This window comes from Aspergillus sydowii (genome assembly GCF_001890705.1).
Source record: "Aspergillus sydowii CBS 593.65 unplaced genomic scaffold ASPSYscaffold_16, whole genome shotgun sequence".
NCBI classification, from domain to species: Eukaryota; Fungi; Ascomycota; class Eurotiomycetes; order Eurotiales; family Aspergillaceae; genus Aspergillus; species Aspergillus sydowii.
In genome coordinates, this window is record NW_024467874.1 from 205,873 (window position 1) to 222,642 (window position 16,770).

The following is a 16,770-nucleotide window of genomic DNA, read 5'->3' on the forward strand; positions in this document are numbered from 1 at the left end:
CTGAACCGCCTGAGGAAGGCATATCTGAGAAAATACTAGGAGGATCAGTTTGTTTAGATTGGTTCCAATGCATAAATTGTACATCTTTATTAACGAGAAAACGATTATCTATACGCTGTACCATCAGACATTACTATGTATAAAACACGATAACCAAACGCCATTAAAGACACCAAATACATGTTAAAAATCACTTCCTCGCAAATCTCTTCCTCAGACTCGCCAGATCCCACTTCCTCACCCGGAACATGTAGTACAACAACGTCGCCATTGCAATATTAAACACAACATACACCCAGATGAGCCCGAAATTGCGCCACCGGTCCCCCCAGTAGATCTCGCTGCCGGCAAGATACTCATCCGCCACATTCAGCGAGCAGAAAGCACAGTCCGAAGTCGCGTCCGGGTTCTGCAGGTTCCCGCCGGCCAGGCTCATATACTCAGACATGTAGTCCTGGCATGTTTGGTTGGCAGGCGGGTTAAACACAGACAGTTCATTCGACGAGCAGACGACCTCTCGATCGTGAACCTGCGTCGACGCCATCCCGCTAATCCAGTATGTGAACGGGGACGCACGATACATGAAGATCCAGAACCCGGGAAGTGCGGAGGGGACTTGCATGACGCCGCAGAATGTCAGGCACATTGAGAAGAGGAGGATGACGATGGGGCTTGCGGTCTCGGCGTCTGGCATTGCGGCAATGCACATCTGTGCGAATGTGCTGGCGTAGATGTAGAACTGGATTGCGAAGAGAAGCACGAGGCCCTGGCGGTCGGAGGACTGGCTGGCGCCGACGACGGGGTAGTAGTAGCAGGCGTAGGTGAGGATGCCCATTATCACCTGGTACGGGATTTCGACGGCGATGTTGGCGATGAGGAAGGCTTTCCAGGAGTATGCCTTGCTTGGGCGTTCGCGCACTTCGTAGAGCGAGCGCTGGGTTACGAACAGGGGCATTATCTGGGATTGTTAGCTTTTATTGCACGACAAGGGTTATATGGCGTACCTGGTTGACGAGCGAGGCGAAGATGGAGCAGATCATGAACAGCGAGAAGATGACCGTCTGCATACCAGCGAGGGAGGTCTTCGCGTCGTAGAACGAGAACCCAATGAACAGACCCGCCATGATAGCAAGGCCCCATTTCGAGATGATATACTCCGGCATGCGCCAGTACTGCTGGAAGACACGGTACGTGACGACGTAGACCTGGAACCAGAAGGGCATCGCGAACTCGGCGTGGCTCATGGCCTGGTCGTCGTCTTCCTGCTGGACGGCGCTCTTCTCCTGATGGATGCGGTTGATTTCGTCCTGGACTCCCTGACACTCGGGACTCTGCTTCCAGACGTCAAACCAGTCTGTTCCCATGTCGTTTGTCTTTGCGTTGACGACTTCGATCATGTACTCTGCTGGATTCTCGGACTCGGCACACTTGCGTCCACCGTTGGACTCGAAGTAGTCGAGAAGAGTTCGCGAGTTGTTTCCAATCGGACCAAAGTAGACCGTCTTGCCACCCTTTGCTAGGAAAAGGAGCTGGTCGAATTCCTGGAACAGAATGGCGCTGGGCTGGTGGATTGTGCAGAGAACAGCCTGTCCACTGTCTGCCAGTTTGCGGAGGAATGAACAGATAGCCCATGAACTCTGGGAATCAAGACCACTACTCTAGTTAGTATATCTCTGCACCCCTCCGATATGAGACGTACCTAGTAGGCTCATCCAAGAATAAAAGCAACTTCGGCTTCGCAGCCAGTTCCACGCCAATCGTCAACAGCTTCCTCTGCTCAACATTCAATCCCTCCCCAGGAACACCCACAATCGCCTCCGCAAAATCCTGCATCCCCAGCATCTGAATCACATCCTCCACATAGTCATACTTCTCCTGTATCGACACATCCGGCGGCTGTCTCAGCAACGCACTAAACCGGAGCGACTCACGCACAGTCGCCGTCTGCAAATGCAGATCCTGCTGCTGGACGTACCCCGTCTTCCGCTGGAAACTGGCATCAAGATCCTTACCATTCACGAACATATCGCCCGTGATAACGCCCATTGTCGTCCGGTGGGCTAGCACATCGAGTAAGGTTGTTTTACCGGCTCCGCTCACACCCATTAATGCGGTTAATGTGCCTGGTTTCACCCAGCCGGAGACGTGGTCCAGCAATCGTCGTGGCTCGCCTTTGATTTCGATGTCGTAGCAGATATCCCGCCAGGTGAAGATGTCTTGTTGAGGCGGGAGAGGGAGGTCTTCTTTGGTTTCATCCCGGGATGGCTTGACGGTGCCCAGTTCCATGGTGTTTTCCTCGTCGGCTGCTGGTTTGACGTATCCCGGACGCATATACTCCGGTTCATGGCCGCGTCGGAAAACGAGTGCTTCGGCGGTACTGGTAGTGGAGGAGTTGAGCTCGGAGGCAACGAAGTAGATGGCCATGAACCCGACGAGGAATGCAATCAGGATGCCAAAGTTGCGCCAGACATGGCTGTAGCTGTAGCTGTAGTTGAACTGGATATAGGCATCGCCACTCACAGTCCGCGCGCCGGGGACAGAGCCCAGTTCTGAGCAGATGAAGTTATCGCTAGAGAGATCCGCGTATGACGGGACGAAGCTCGCGCAGGGAAAGTCCCGACCGTGGAATTCGTTGGCGATGAGGATTTCGAACGCGTAGTAAATTGGATTCAGGTAGTGGATCCATTCGAACCAGGGGTGCATTGAGGGGACGGGGAGGACGTAGCCCGTGTAGACGATGAGTGCGAGGATAAGAACCCCCGCGAGACCCATTGCCTGTGCTGCGGACTTGGTGATAGCGGCCATTGTGCGGAAGACGGCGCTCATGACGAACATGATGATGAATGTAATGAGGAAGTAGATGAAGAACTGGGATGGTTCTCTGCGCAGGCCGGAGAGGAAGTACAGGATGATGTTGAATGCGACGGCGAGGGTGAACTTCACGGGGATATCGCTGACGACGCCGGCGATTGCTTCGGTTGCTGGGTGGTAGAATGCATAGGAGGCGTGTTTTTCGACGATGGGGCGTTGGGCGTAGAGGCTGGTGATTTCGGACATGGCGGTTAGGGCATTCAACAGCACCGCGAAGAAGAGAGTGGCGCCTTTCGACATGAACCCTGCTGTGGTGTCTGGGGGGTCGTAGAAGACTGAGCCGACGATGAGTGCCATCACGATGTTTCCAATGACTGTTGATAGGGTCGAGGACATGTCGTTCCACACTCGTTGGTATGCGCGCTTGGTGTTCAGCTTAATCTGCATAGGCACGCTGAGCAGGTATGGAGAGGCTGCGCGTGAGCTCTTGGCCTGCGTCTTTTCTTTAATCTCTCGGAATCCAGTCGCTGCTGCGTCGTCGTTACCTGGAGGATGGACTGTCTCAAAGTCTTCCATCTCTTTCTGCAGTTCTTTATACTCAGGAGACTCCAGCCAGTATCGCTCAAAGTCTTCTGGGGTCTGGGGAACAACGCCCTTCATGTCCTCACGAGCACGACGCTCTTGCGGGTTCGTAACAGATGTAAGAAAATCACCAGTCGTCTGGCGAGAAGGGCATTCCCAGCCCTGCCGATCGAAAAAGGCCTTTGCTGTTGAAGTTGGTCCGAAGAAGATCTGGCGACCCTCGTACAAGATCGTCACCTTGTCAAAGACTTCGTATATACTCTGACTAGCCTGGTAAATGGCAACAGCATGCGCCGTCCCAGCCAGATCAGCGAGCAATCGCAACGCCTCGACAAACTTCAACGCAGTAGCCGAGTCCAGTCCACGGCTGGAGTTATCCCAAGCCCCAAACGGCGTCGCAGCCAGTGCCATTTCTGCGATACTGACCCGTTTGCGTTCGCCTCCGGAGACACCGCGCACAAAGTCATTGCCGACCTTTGTATTGTATGTATGGCTCAGACCGAAGACGGCCATCACGACCTGGGCTGTGTATTTGGCGAACTCGTCGCGGGTCATGTCACGCAGGCGGTGCTGCGGTGTGCGTGCAGCAGCTGCGAATTCGAGGGTTTGTCCGACGGTGAGATGGGGGAAATGTTTATCAACCTGGCTTGTTAGTATACTCTATTTAGCTTTGTTGGGTTTGAGTGACATACCTCTTGGTTGTAGACGACTTCGCCTTTGAACTCCTTCATCATCCGCTTCTGAGACACCCCGTTGTAATGCAGGGAACTGGCCGAGTCGATATCCAGCCCGTTCGTCTCACCACATATCGTCTTGAGCAGAGTACTGCAGCCCGCGCCCGGTCGTCCAAGCACAAGCAACAGCTCTCCCGTCTTCATCACGCCATTGAAGCTGTTCAAGATCCGACGAGGCGGCGAGCGTCTCTGACGAAGTAATTCGGGGATCCGTAGAGGCGCAGAGAGCATTGACCCGACGGTATCCTGCAGCTGCAGTGCAGCTCCAGAACCGGATACATTCAGGTCTCTGAAGAGGATTCCTCCTTGTGGTGTTGACAGGCCGCGCCCTTCAGCATCGACCATGGCCGCTTTGAGCCACCGCTCCAGGTTGAACTCGGCTGCTTGAGGGTCCAAGGCTGGGTCATTTTCCGCAAATGCGTTGCTTGTATATGTGTTTGCGTGGATGCTCGATCGTCGTCGTGATTGGGTTGTAGCGATACGGTGTAGATTGTTTGTTTCGGAGGGGCTGATTAGGTTCATAGGGGTTCTGGGCATAGACTCGGTGTCTTTGATGCTATCCTTGGACGAGAACGAGTCCGTGTCAAGTGACGGTGCATCTTGAGTGTGGGAGCTCATCTTGATTATCAGTTAAGTGTGGTATATTTTTCTACCTTCTACAGTATGTGGGTGTGAGCAGGTATATAACTACGTCTCTTTTCTTTCCGGAACGTGCACCCCCGAGACATTCATGAATGAAAGACGCATTTATCGGTTCGGAACTATCTGATATGGCATTAATAGTGAACCCAACGATCAATAACGCTGTCCTTCTACCAGGACGGACTTCGAGCTCCGTGTAGGGCAAACCCGCTTAGTCACGCACATTCGCACCCTGACAGACGCAATTGTCTGCAAAATGAAGAAGAATCTAGAACTAATCGTGGATCCGGAAGCCAGGTACATTCCGATCCGGCTGACAGGCTCAGATCCTGCAGATCCAAAGGATGTTCTCAGTTGTACTAGTGGCCGTGGCTGAGCCTCCCGGATCCCAAGACTGTGCATCCGAGCATAAATCTCTATCTCCGATGAGTAAGCGGATTTACAGCAGCCCCATTATTCCCTACTGGTTATTGGCCAATAAATGATTCGAGAATTGAGGGGCACTGCCGGGACGTCAGTCGTACCGGAGTTTGCTGGAATTTACTCGGATCTGGGCGCGTTCCTCCGGTGGCTGATCGTCGAAGCAGCCAAAGGAGTCAAGGACGGAGCACTTTTCAATATATCCGGATATTCTCGTTATTGTGTCACTCTAGGCTACCCATATCTTTGTTCGTTATGCCACCTAAGATATCCGGTGAGCGTCCGAAGCGGCGCCGTCGTGTGTACGCTTGCGACTCGTGCTATAGGAAGAAGGTAGATAGATTTCCCCCATGCTTTTGCACCAGATACTGTATCCGGATACTTTGTACATTCCAGTTCTAGCTGGTGATGCTAACATTCTCGAGATTAAATGCGACGGCACGTTGCCCAAGTGTGATTGGTGCCACCACCACAGCATCCCTTGCACGTATGCCCGCAACGAAGACCTCGGCCGGTCGCGCAAGACGCCGAATACCAAGCTCAAGTTAGTCCATGTATAGCCTATTCACGGGCCGAGATCTCGGCTTCCAGCTGCAGCTCTCGGCGCGGTGGCCCGTATGGCAGGTGGTGCTAACCGTAGCCAGGACGCCCCCTACACCAGACGTGAGCACGCCAGTCGAACAAGGTTGGTTTCCCCTTGCAATATAGAGTATGCTGCATGCTCTAACATCTTCGTAGAACAAGTCCAGGATCTCTCTCGGCCTGCGTACCCCACACCCGGTCCACAAGCTGTGGCACCACAGGGGTTCGGAGCGACCATCTGCTTTGCCGGACAATCCCTGGGAAACATCGGTGGGTTCAACGGCCTGCCTGTGTTTTCTGCTTCTGGGATCGAGTGGATCAAGGCTCGCACGGGTGAAGAAGTTACTCTCGACTGGTATCGGACACTGCCACTCCAGGCGCCCCCTCGTGGTAGCCCCCAACACCTGCCACTCCCTGACATCGGGCTTCTCCGGCAGTTGCTGGAGAATTACCAGAGGACTATATTCTATCGCATGTTTCCAGTTATTAACGCAAAGTGTTTCGAGTACACCATCCGAGCGGCCTACAACGATGAATTGTCCGAGATCTCACCCGGTCCGGCCAGCGCCAGGGCATGCATCTTTGCTTTTGTCGCGTTGAGCTCGTTTATCGCAGGCGCTGGGACGGAAAGTACCATAACATACACTGACAAGTTTGCCCAAGAGGTATATGACCTATTGCCAGAGGTCATCTCAGAGTCGGTTACGCTGGACGGGCTGCAGGCCATCCTCATGCTGGTAAGCAGTTCCTTGCTACTCCAGCTTCTTCTTCCTCCTGCTTAATATTAATCTCTGGCCAGTCATTCTGCTGTCAAGCTGTATCTGCCGACATCCTGAGGATAGAACTGCTGCTATCCTCAGCAGCCCGATACGTCTTCCATCTCAAAGGCAACATCTGCCCTAAGCCCACCGACGGGGACGGCGACCCTCTTCTCGCAAGGCTACACGTCCGCAATCTCTTCTGGATCAGCTTCATGTTCGATAAGATTCTCGGCCTGCGCACGGGTCTCCCGCCTCTCTTCGACACAACAAGCTGCGACCTGACCCTGCCCTCCCCCGGCAACGACCCAGCCTTCACCACCCTCATCCGCCTCTGCATCGTCCAAGCCGAAATCTACCGCGGGCTCTACTGCGTCCCAGCCCTGAATAAAAGCGACGCCGAGCTTCTTGCTACCATCCGAACCCTCGATAACTCGTTAGAAGATTGGTGGTCTACGGTTCGAGTATTCTCGTCCGACGGCTACCCAGACTCCATCATGGCGGACTTCCTCTTCGGAATGCAGTACCACTACTGCATGAGCGCGATCCATCAAACGAGTAGTCGCTGCACGGCTTGGGTCTTGAACCAGGATACTCGCGCCGCCGGGTCAAGTCTCGCGGTTAGCATCAGCGCTGGACGCTCGTTACTGAATAAATTTCTCGACGCGAAGCTGCATCTCTTAGGACACCATCTCATGTATCCCTTCCCTAACTCTGCCCTATGTTTAAGGTCTAAGTAACTAATAATGTATGCTTGTGACAGGTTCTGCCTCCCCGAAATAACCGTCTCAACAATCCACGTCTTCTCCAATATCCTCATGAACCCGCTCGAGATTTCCAGCGCCACAGACCTGAATCTCATGCGGTCGGCCCTCGCGCACCTCCGCAAGCATCTCTGGCAGCAGGCGCCTGAATCCTTTACCGTGCAGGTGCGTCTTGTGGAGAGCTTTATGGCGGATTTGCAGCGGCTGGCGGAGTGTGCAATTCGGAAGGCGTGCGCGGAGGCGAAGGCTGGTCTTGAGGGTTAGTTTTAGTTTATCTCCTGCCTTTTATACCCTGGTATTTTTTTTTAATTCTTTTCTTTGCTTGTCTGTTTGTTGTTTTGCGGGCGTATATCGGGTGGCTCTAGACTAGAGCATATATTTCAAAGTTACATAGATTATTCATCATTAATAGCATACTCAACTTTATTTTTAGTCTTTTATGGTTGTACTTAAACGGGGTATTACCGGAGAGAGAGCACAACTCCGGTAGTACTTGGCCTCCAAACACAGTGAGTCATGATATGGAGCAAATACGAAGGGCCCCAGCTCCTGTATAAAAGCCGAACACGCACATCGAGCGATATCAGAAGCCAGCCAAAATAGATTCTACTCCCATATATTATTCTCGCTACAATGGCGACAATATCCCCCGCAACAGCCCACCTGGTCGAGACCGCCGAAATGCGGTTTATCAAGGCCCAAATCCAAGCTGTGCAAGCACGCTTTCCATCGCAGAAATTCATCGCAGAATCTATTGGTGGCGGTGTAGCAGCTGTCACAAAACCAACTTTTGGACGGAAACTGAACCATGTTGCTGGATTTGGGATGAACGGTCCCGTCTCTGAGGAGGATCTCGAGGCTGTCGAACTTCTTTACAGGGGGATTGGCGTATTTTCGGAGATTAATCTCTGTCCGTTTGCACATCCGAGTGCACGAGAGGCTTTGGATAGAATGGGATGGACTGTCTGTGCGGAGATGAGTGTCTACGTCCTGTCTTTACAAGAGTATGAAGAAAAGGAAAAGGTTGAGGAGATATGCATAACCCACGCCTCAGCGGAGGAATACCCCAGCTTTATTGAAACATCTGTCGCTGGATTCGGATACAACGCTACACCGGACCAACTCGATCTTTTCCAGACCTTAGCCAGTGCTGCCACCCTCCGTGCAGATACACGTCTCTACCTAGCTCGCATAAATGGACAGATCGCCGGCGCTGCAGGAATGGCTCTGATCACCACGCCTCTAGGCCGGGTTGCCGAGTTATATATTGACAGTACGGTCCCTGAGTGCCGAGGGAAAGGGGTGCAGGCAGCGTTATTGAGGACAAGACTCGACGAGGCGAAGAAGGAGGGAATTGACCTTGCTACTGTTACTACTTGGCCGACTGGAACGAGTGCGAGAAATGTGGAACGGGTCGGGTTTGAGTTGGGATATCGGAAGGATGTATTTACTACCAAACAGAATTGATCTGGTATATATGCATTCGTATAAGATGTTTAGTGAGTATGCTTTCATATATTGGATGTCTATACTCTAGGATTAGGGAGGTAGGTCTGTCTGTGATGGAGCTAGACACACATTTCCTCCTAGATCCGAATATGGCATATATATAGTATGAGACTATATATAGCCTGCCGTAAGAAATACCCACTGTCGTGATAACTATGTTCGGTCTTTCAATGGAGTATAATAAAAAAGCTACCGTAACAAAACAGCCTCCAATCAGACAGAACGCCCAGCTTCTTATAATCCCTGCCATCCAACGTGTTCACCAAAGATTTGCTCCGACGAGCAGCTGCACGATGCTGCAGCCTCGTCCGATTCGATTGGTTATGGCTGGGGCGGTGCTGTTGACGAGGCTGAACCCGTCGCAGATGTCGAGTCGCCCCTGCCCACCTTCGACTTCCTCAACTCCTTACCCATATCTGCTCTCTTACCCTCTTTATGTTCTATCATGGCGGAAGTTGTCGGCGTCGTCTCGGCTGGCGTCGGAATAGCAGCCTTTATCGTTCAGATTACTGGAAATATCAGCCGTCTGCAAGAGATCCGCGACTACAACCAGCACAAGGCTGGAGATGAGATTGGGTTTCTAGTTCGCAGACTGGAGTTTTTGAGAAACGTTCTGCTACCTCTGCAGTTGTACGAAGGGAATCCTGTTGTGGATCTCGCGATTAAGAACTGCCAGTTGGAATATAGCAGAGTTGATGGTATCCTCCAAAGAGTCGCGCAGACGATTTCACGAGCGCAGAACAACGGAAGCAAAAGGTGGAAGTCACTCGCAAAGCCTCCAGAAATAAGGAAGGATCTTAATATCGCGAAGGAGCGGATTACGGGGGTTGTCGCCGACTTGACGTGGTGAGTATCAGCTAGACGGATAGGATTCTAAACCATACTGACTCTAATAGTTCCTTCACATTAGTCCTCCATCAAACCGTCCCCAGTCAAATTCCAGCGACAGGCGCGCAGAATAACAACCGTATCACTGAGATAGAGTCTGCATCTGACAACGAAGTGTCGGATGTCCTTGCTGTCGCGAAGCCAACAGAATCAAACGTACGCACAGTCGTGGCTCCGGAAAAAACGACACGTCCCTTCAGAAGAAAGCCGTGCAGTGTGAGACATTGTCATTGTTCCTGTCATATAACTGGCAATAGTTCAGGGCGCTTCTGGGGGTTCGAATATACTCCATTCTCGGCATTCTGGAGATATTGTGATAATGCACAATGCTCAGCTCGGCGTTACCGCTGGAACTTGCGGATCGCCCTCACTCAATACGGCATCCCATTGACTGTTATCACCGGGCTTGAACTTGTCTCGGGTGCAGGTAAGTATTCCCTGCGGCCGGCACTGAGTGTGCAACAAACAGTCAAGTACACATCCCCAGGGTTTGAGGCACTAAAATGCTTTCACCATGGCCTGCTGGAGGCACAAGACGTAAAAAGAAGGTTTCTTGAGTTATACAGGGCTGATCCGTCACTGAAGAATCACGTTAACCCCGCTGGCAGGGGCTATGTGCAGGTACGTACACTGTATCTGACGCGGCATCAACGTGTTTATCTCACAACAGCCAGGAGCTCTTACCCCGTAGCTCCCTGATTCATAGTATAACAACAGAACTTCAATTGTTAGACTTTTTTATATCAGAACTCGGCATGAGTCTCGAGAACCAGGGTCCAGAGTAATTTACTCCACTCCTCCGCGAAACCACAAACTGTTCGACTACTAAGAGAATCTTAATATGCTCACAGCTTCCTGGTAGATCATGTACTGTGCATCTATGGATCTTGGGATAGGAAATCCTTGCTTGATGCAGTTCTTGAATATGGGTTTGACCCTGACGGAGCCGATTCTCCAGTATTCGAGAATTTCCCAGGACTGAGCCACCATAGTTTTTGGGCTTTTTATAAGTTCAACGACCCTTTTTATTTTAAATCTTTTGCCATGATAGTCAATAATGTTACAGGCACCGGTGAGGACTTAAAGACTCCGATTGTATGTTCTGGCTGACAAGCGTACAGGCTTCGGTGGTCTAACTCCCTTGCACCAGGCTGTTCTTCAAAGGTCTGTTCAGACAGCGCCTTCGCTTGTTTCACGACCAACAGCTGCTGCTAACGAAAAGAACTTTCTCGGCCAAACGCCCCTTCATCTAGCTGCCCCAAGCTTGGAGCTCATCAGTATTCTATGTGAGAGTGGCCACGATGTCGACGCTCAGGATAAATGGGGGGCAACCCCTTTAATATATGCCGGCGCGTTGGGCAATACTGAAGCTGTTCAATTCCTCATTGCTCACGGGGCGAACGTTTCCATCACAGACAGTGAAGGCGAAGGTTTCCTCGGTTACGCATCTAGGGCGGGGAACTGGGACCTGGTACTCGACGCACTGGAAGCAATTCGACCACACTGCAGTCCAGAGGACTTCCAGCACCATGTTTACGGGTCGCTGACGGGGCTCGTGTGGTTGGGCCGTCACACAGAGGAGACGACGACCTATTTCATTGCCCTTGTTGAGCTTTGCGACAATGTGGATGACGTCCTTTTCTACGATGGCACTACATGGACTGTAAACAACAATCTGTTACATTATGTCTCTAATTGTGAGGAAGCTGAGGCCCTTGTCCGCTGTGGCTTTACTGGATTGAACCAGCCCAACAGTGCAGGTGAAACCCCCATATTTTCGATAATCAGGCGCCTGGATGCTACACTGTTCCGCTTTTTACTTGATAGAGGTGCAAACATCAATCATGTCAATTCACATGGACAGTCTATTCTGTTACGCTTGATAAATCGCGTGAGGAGTTTTCACAGTGACCTCTGGAGTGCAATGGATTTGATAAAAGCGTGCGTGAGCGAAAAGGTTGACATCTTCTCATCGGACAACTGTTGTCCGGGCGGATGCTTTGTCTCTTCCATGTTCGATGTCTCTTTCGGGGAGTCCACAAGGCATCTTTTAACGGGGGCCCCCGTTGTGTGGGCTTTGGAATTGCTGTCTCTGGTGGAAGAAAAGCGAGGGCCCGAGGAGACCCAACAAGTGCTGTTATCACTTCTTCACGCAACATGGGCTCAGAAGATTGGGATTACCTCTGTTTGCTGTCACAGAGGTGCCCGTACAGCCTGTTCCATCGGAGGTGGGTCATCGGCGCCAGAATATGCCCTCGAAATTCTAGAAAAGGAGGAAGAACTTATCGAAGAATTGAACAAGAAGATGTGCACGTTGTCATCCGATAGTTTTGAGATTCTGAGGACGAATTGGCTGTTATTGCTGAAGAAAATACTCGATGACAGATTTAAGAAGATTGAGGAGAGTTTTCATGGTACATCACGAGTGTGTATCAATCCAGCGCGACTATCTTGCCAATCAGGCTGACCGCCATAGCCACGCCTAGAAGTTGATTATAAAAATGATACGTTTGTCAGCCACTACGACAACACGGAAATCCCGCCTTCATTGTTGACACCTATTGCGGAATATCTCATATGGATGGAACACGAATATGTACGACGGAAAACAAAAATTGGAGGTAGTGAGAGAAAGGCGTGGTATGTTAAACGATTGTTGTGGGTTGTGGAACTTATGCAAGTCATGGAGCTCAGTGCCGATGAAGTTGTCTCTGGAATGCAGAAACAGCTGGACTACTGGGAAGATCTCCTACCGGATGACTTCGATTCGCAGCGTGTTATTAACCACTTTCTGGGTTCTATGAGGGCGATTGATTCCACTGTTGTGAAATAATCGATCCATACCGATGGTGTCAGTATATCTTGTGGTTTTAAGCACTCGAGGTTTTCCTAGTCGCCATTTTGATATATGTACGGGGGTACAGCATGATAATGATCTGATAGGGTGAAGTAGTCCATTCCCTCCGACTGGCAATAATCCTTCTCAGAAGTTCTCCAACCGAATAACCCCATATGAAGGCTCCTCATACGGATGTGCCCTACCCGGATCAGTCTCCACAACTACACCAGCTTAAGTTTTCGCCTAGCCCCAGTAATCAAGCCAGGCCAGAAAAATATAAGACCGAAAAGAAACTCACTTCTTCAAAGCCTCAACGGCCCTCCTCGCAACATCCTCCCCAACACACAGCGTCTCAACCCTCAACTCCTCAATCTTCTCCAACGCCCCAACACTCCCGATAGCCGGGTTCGCTGCATCACCTGGCCGGAACTGCCCCGTTCCTGAGGCCACCCAGCAGCATTCTGTGTAGCTTCCTGGACCTGGATACCGGCCTGCTCCTGCGGTGAAGACGGCGCTTTTGACGGGTTCGAGGGATGTGGGTGGGACGTGGAAGATTAGTTTGAATTTTGTAAGTGCGGCGGCGGCCATTTTGTCTCTTTTCTTGGGGGTGAACGGGGGTATGGATAGAGATGTTTTGATGGTGTTGATGAGATGTGGTGAGATGAGGTTGAAGTTGGTGGGGAGAGAGCGGGCGGGGTTATGCTCCGCTTTATACTGCATTATTATTCCATCTGGCATAAGACGTTGTATTATATCTGCTGTATACAATTCCCACGTATCTCGTTGAAACCACAGTTAATACACGTATCTGAACCCAGGGTACAGATCGTCTCCCTCATTTTTTGTAAAACTCTTCTCCAAGGAACTCCTAGCCGGAACACCCAATCCCTCAGCCTTGCGGTTTCTCAGACCGTATACAGCCCGTAGTGCAATCACAGCAACAATGGCAGCCGCATTCACCGCTACAATAGTGACCTTGGCAGGGATGTAACTGTCATACCATTAGCCTCGCCCCCGCAAATCCCAAGCCAACAAGAATGAAGGGATGTACATACTCAGGGGCATCCCTAGCCTGAAACGTCTGCGGGCCGATGATATTCGCGACACTGAATCCAGCAGAGATAAGTGCTGCCGCGGATACTTTGCCCGTGTATCCCTTGAAATTCCCTGCGATCCAGGCGAAGATTATCCCTAGGGGTGCGACCGTCTATACGAATATCAGTACGTTAACCACTTTATCTGTAGTTTGAGGTGCATACCGCGTTAACCAAATAAATCCCCACCAAACACCCAGCCTTATTACTCTGTGGCATGAAGCTCATGAGACAAGCACCTAAGAGCGTCGCCACAAAGAGGATATTCAGCGTCAACCACCGCGGATACCCCCTGGCAATCGCATACGTCGACAAAATGATGCAGAAAATACTCACAGCCCCCGAGGGCATATTCAGCAACGCACTCTCCTTCGCGGTATAGCCGTAGTTCTTGATAACCATTGATGAAAAGGCAACGATCAGACCCGATGGCAGGGTCGTGAAGATCGTGATCAGGAGCAGCAGCCACGTTTGGGTATCAGTAAGGACGACCCAGAGCGAGGCGGCGTGGAATTGTTTCGGCGCGATGTTGGCAGAGTCTTCCTTGAGACGGGTGGATATGATTGTTTTCTCGTCCGCTGTGAGGAAGCCTGCCGTTTCAAGGGAGAGAGGGAGGAAGACAAGGATGAGCGCCGCGGCGAGGATATTCACTAGTCCGATGACGATGAACATTATCCGCCACCCGGTAAGGGAGAGGGATGCTGGAGCGTGCTGTGCGCCAAAGGAGATCAGTCCGCCGATTATCTGGCCGACGCCGACGCCGCAGTACCAGAAGCCGAAGCGGGGAGTAGATTCGCGCCGGGTGTACCAGATACTTGTGTACATTGTGAGAGCGGGGGCTGTCTATTAGCATATTTTATACTGTTTTGGCTCTTGAAAGGACATACCGACGACTGCTTCTGTGGTGCCGAGGAGGATACGTAGGGCTAGCAGCCCTCCGTAGTTCTGGGCAGCGGCGGAGCAGCAGAGTAGGATGCCCCAAATCAACACATTGCAGCCGAGAACTCGCGGGGTGGAGAATTTTTGTAGGAGATACCCTACTTCTATCAGCGGAGTCGCGTTCTGGGTGGAAAATAAGGGAAATACCTTGTGGAACCTCTGCCACGGCGTAGGCGATGAAGAAGGCCGTCGCGAGCCATGAGAAGTCGTTGCCGGACATGCCCAGGTCTGTTTGGAGACCCATGACATTTGCATACTACCAAGTCAAGATTGGAATGCTAGCATTGAATTTCAGACTCACGTTCAAGCACACTTTGTCGAGGAATTGCAGGAAATAGGTCAGGAGCATGATAGGGAGGATGCGCCAGTCAATGCGACGCAGAAGCGACTGCACCGGCTTCTGATGCCCTTCCAATGCATCGCTGAGGACTGGGATATCGTGCGTGAGGCCGGTGGTTTCTCGTTTGACGTCCATCGTGCTGGTCTGACGTGCGATGAAGTGGGATGGGAGATCGTCACACAGACAGGGCAGACGAGTCCGTGATAAACACCGTAAGAAAAATGCCCAGTCTCACCTTCACGTGTCGTTGCATTCTTGAGTGATCGCCACGCAGCGCGTCTGGACGCCTAATCTAATGCAGCGACAGATCATATCCTTATTCTGTTCGGTAGCGTTGACTAAAGGCAAGGGAAACACGAGTTTAAATCTATCATTGGCGGAGGGTATCTCTCCTGCTACACTAGTCTATGCAACTCTCCCTTCTATCGCTTCGTCGCTCGCCAGAATTGGGCATCGTATGCATTCCGACTCAGCCCCTTTGGGTTCTGGGCGTAGGGCACGTACAGACTCCTGACCTTGCCATCCAGTCCCTCTCCTGCTGTTGGCGTCCCGCATACTTCTGGCTCCGCCGCGTCCACGTCAAATTCGAAACCCAGTGCCTCGCTGACTTTGACTATCTCGTCCAGGGAAAGCTGTAGCCATGGCCCGGTTCCGTATAGCAATGGTCCGAGATTAATCCACGTCCCGCCGGGCTTTAACAGCCGGTGGATGTTCTCCAGGTACGCCATCAGGTTGCGCGCGGTGTCTATGAAGAATAAAGATACAATGACATCGTAGGAGCCTGACTCCGAGTCTGAGAAAAGCGTGGTGAAGTCGCCCTCTACCATGACTACCCTCGAAGTAGACGGGACCCAGTCGGGGAAACGCACTGCGCGCTGCATATCGGATGTCGTAGCCTGATGCGACCACCAGTCGATATATGGGTAGTAGGCTAGACTATTTGGAGAGGCGACTTGGACTGCATATCGGTGGACGAGGTTCATATACATCGACCATTCGTTGATTGTTACCTCGAAGCCTGCACAGTTAGCAGGTAGAAAATGATAGTAGACAGGGAATGTACCTCCTAGAGCGTCAATTTCATATCCCAATCGTCCAGCTCCTGCTCCTGGAGCCAGTACCCGGACTGGCTTGTCTTCTGAGCGGTCCATCCTTGCGAGATTGTCAAGAATGCATTTGAATGCGTCTTCACGCTCGAACAGTCCTTCCTCCGACCAGTCGCGCACAAAATGCTTCATCCCCTGGACAACGCTCGTGCGGTCGGGCCCTTTCTTCTCTTTTTGCATGTCCTTGATGAACTCGTCCAGCTCTTTTCGCGGGATATCGTAGAATTCCAGTCCATGTCGCACAATATCCGCCGCAATCCGGTCATTGTCCTCAAACAGATGCTCGACTGTGTTCAGTTTGCGCGTGTACCCGATGGTCTTTTCAACGAGCTTCTGCTGGCTCTTCGGGACATTTTTATACATATCCCTCCATCGCTTCACTTCCGCCAGATTGCGCTCCTTGTACCGAGTGAACCCATACAGCGCCATGAGCAGGCGATGGCGCGGGTGGTTTGCGTTCCATGTCCCAGTCGACTTCTGCAGTCGATTTTGAAGCCGTGCGTATTCCTCTTCCTGTCTGGCATTCGGTTCTTCAATGACTGTGATGTTCGAGACGACGACCTGCGTGATGTCCTGCCACTGTGCCTGCTGTCCTTCTGCGGCAGCCACCTCCTGTGCTTTTGCCGCGACAACGCAGATTATCACAAGCAGGAGAGTCCACACAGCCTGCATTGTTGCCAGTCTCCATCTTTGCCGATTCCTCTCTTTTAAACAGATAAAATGATCTCGCAGGGTCCTCACCCCAAGGTCCCCGCCAAACGC

The 16,770-nt window shown here is 51.7% G+C and overlaps 5 protein-coding genes across 5 annotated transcripts; 3 read left to right on the forward strand and 2 right to left on the reverse strand.

Moving 5' to 3' along the window:
- Positions 1–61: 61 nt before the first annotated feature.
- On the reverse strand, positions 62–4,842 carry ASPSYDRAFT_187446 (putative ABC multidrug transporter). The gene is made up of 4 exons (XM_040843591.1): positions 4,086–4,842; positions 1,700–4,035; positions 1,005–1,653; positions 62–958 (listed from the first exon to the last, which is right to left on the reverse strand). The coding sequence occupies exons 1-4, from the start codon at positions 4,743–4,745 to the stop codon at positions 191–193; spliced, it is 4,413 nt and encodes a 1,470-aa protein (XP_040697172.1). The 5' UTR covers positions 4,746–4,842; the 3' UTR covers positions 62–190.
- A 499-nt stretch (positions 4,843–5,341) lies between these two features.
- On the forward strand, positions 5,342–7,713 carry ASPSYDRAFT_50866 (Zn(II)2Cys6 transcription factor). The gene is made up of 6 exons (XM_040848169.1): positions 5,342–5,522; positions 5,615–5,733; positions 5,834–5,874; positions 5,928–6,508; positions 6,571–7,226; positions 7,293–7,713. Exons 1-6 carry the CDS (start codon positions 5,445–5,447, stop codon positions 7,555–7,557), a joined length of 1,740 nt encoding a protein of 579 aa, XP_040697173.1. The 5' UTR covers positions 5,342–5,444; the 3' UTR covers positions 7,558–7,713.
- Positions 7,714–7,855: 142 nt separating this feature from the next.
- Positions 7,856–8,951, forward strand: ASPSYDRAFT_50868 (GNAT family N-acetyltransferase). Its single transcript, XM_040848170.1, has one exon. The coding sequence runs from the start codon at positions 7,927–7,929 to the stop codon at positions 8,758–8,760; it is 834 nt and encodes a 277-aa protein (XP_040697174.1). The 5' UTR covers positions 7,856–7,926; the 3' UTR covers positions 8,761–8,951.
- A 238-nt stretch (positions 8,952–9,189) lies between these two features.
- ASPSYDRAFT_527520 (ankyrin repeat domain-containing protein) lies at positions 9,190–12,985 on the forward strand. Its single transcript, XM_040848547.1, has 7 exons — positions 9,190–9,648; positions 9,699–10,311; positions 10,365–10,471; positions 10,542–10,762; positions 10,812–12,115; positions 12,167–12,528; positions 12,828–12,985. The coding sequence occupies exons 1-6, from the start codon at positions 9,248–9,250 to the stop codon at positions 12,521–12,523; spliced, it is 3,003 nt and encodes a 1,000-aa protein (XP_040697175.1). The 5' UTR covers positions 9,190–9,247; the 3' UTR covers positions 12,524–12,528; positions 12,828–12,985.
- Positions 12,824–16,680, reverse strand: ASPSYDRAFT_62010 (uncharacterized protein; the record flags this gene model as incomplete). Its single annotated transcript, XM_040850067.1, has 8 exons — positions 12,824–13,122; positions 13,381–13,520; positions 13,585–13,736; positions 13,960–14,462; positions 14,511–14,660; positions 14,860–15,041; positions 15,407–15,920; positions 15,966–16,680. The coding sequence occupies 8 exons, from the start codon at positions 16,678–16,680 to the stop codon at positions 12,824–12,826; spliced, it is 2,655 nt and encodes an 884-aa protein (XP_040697176.1).
- Between the last annotated feature and the right edge of the window lie 90 nt (positions 16,681–16,770).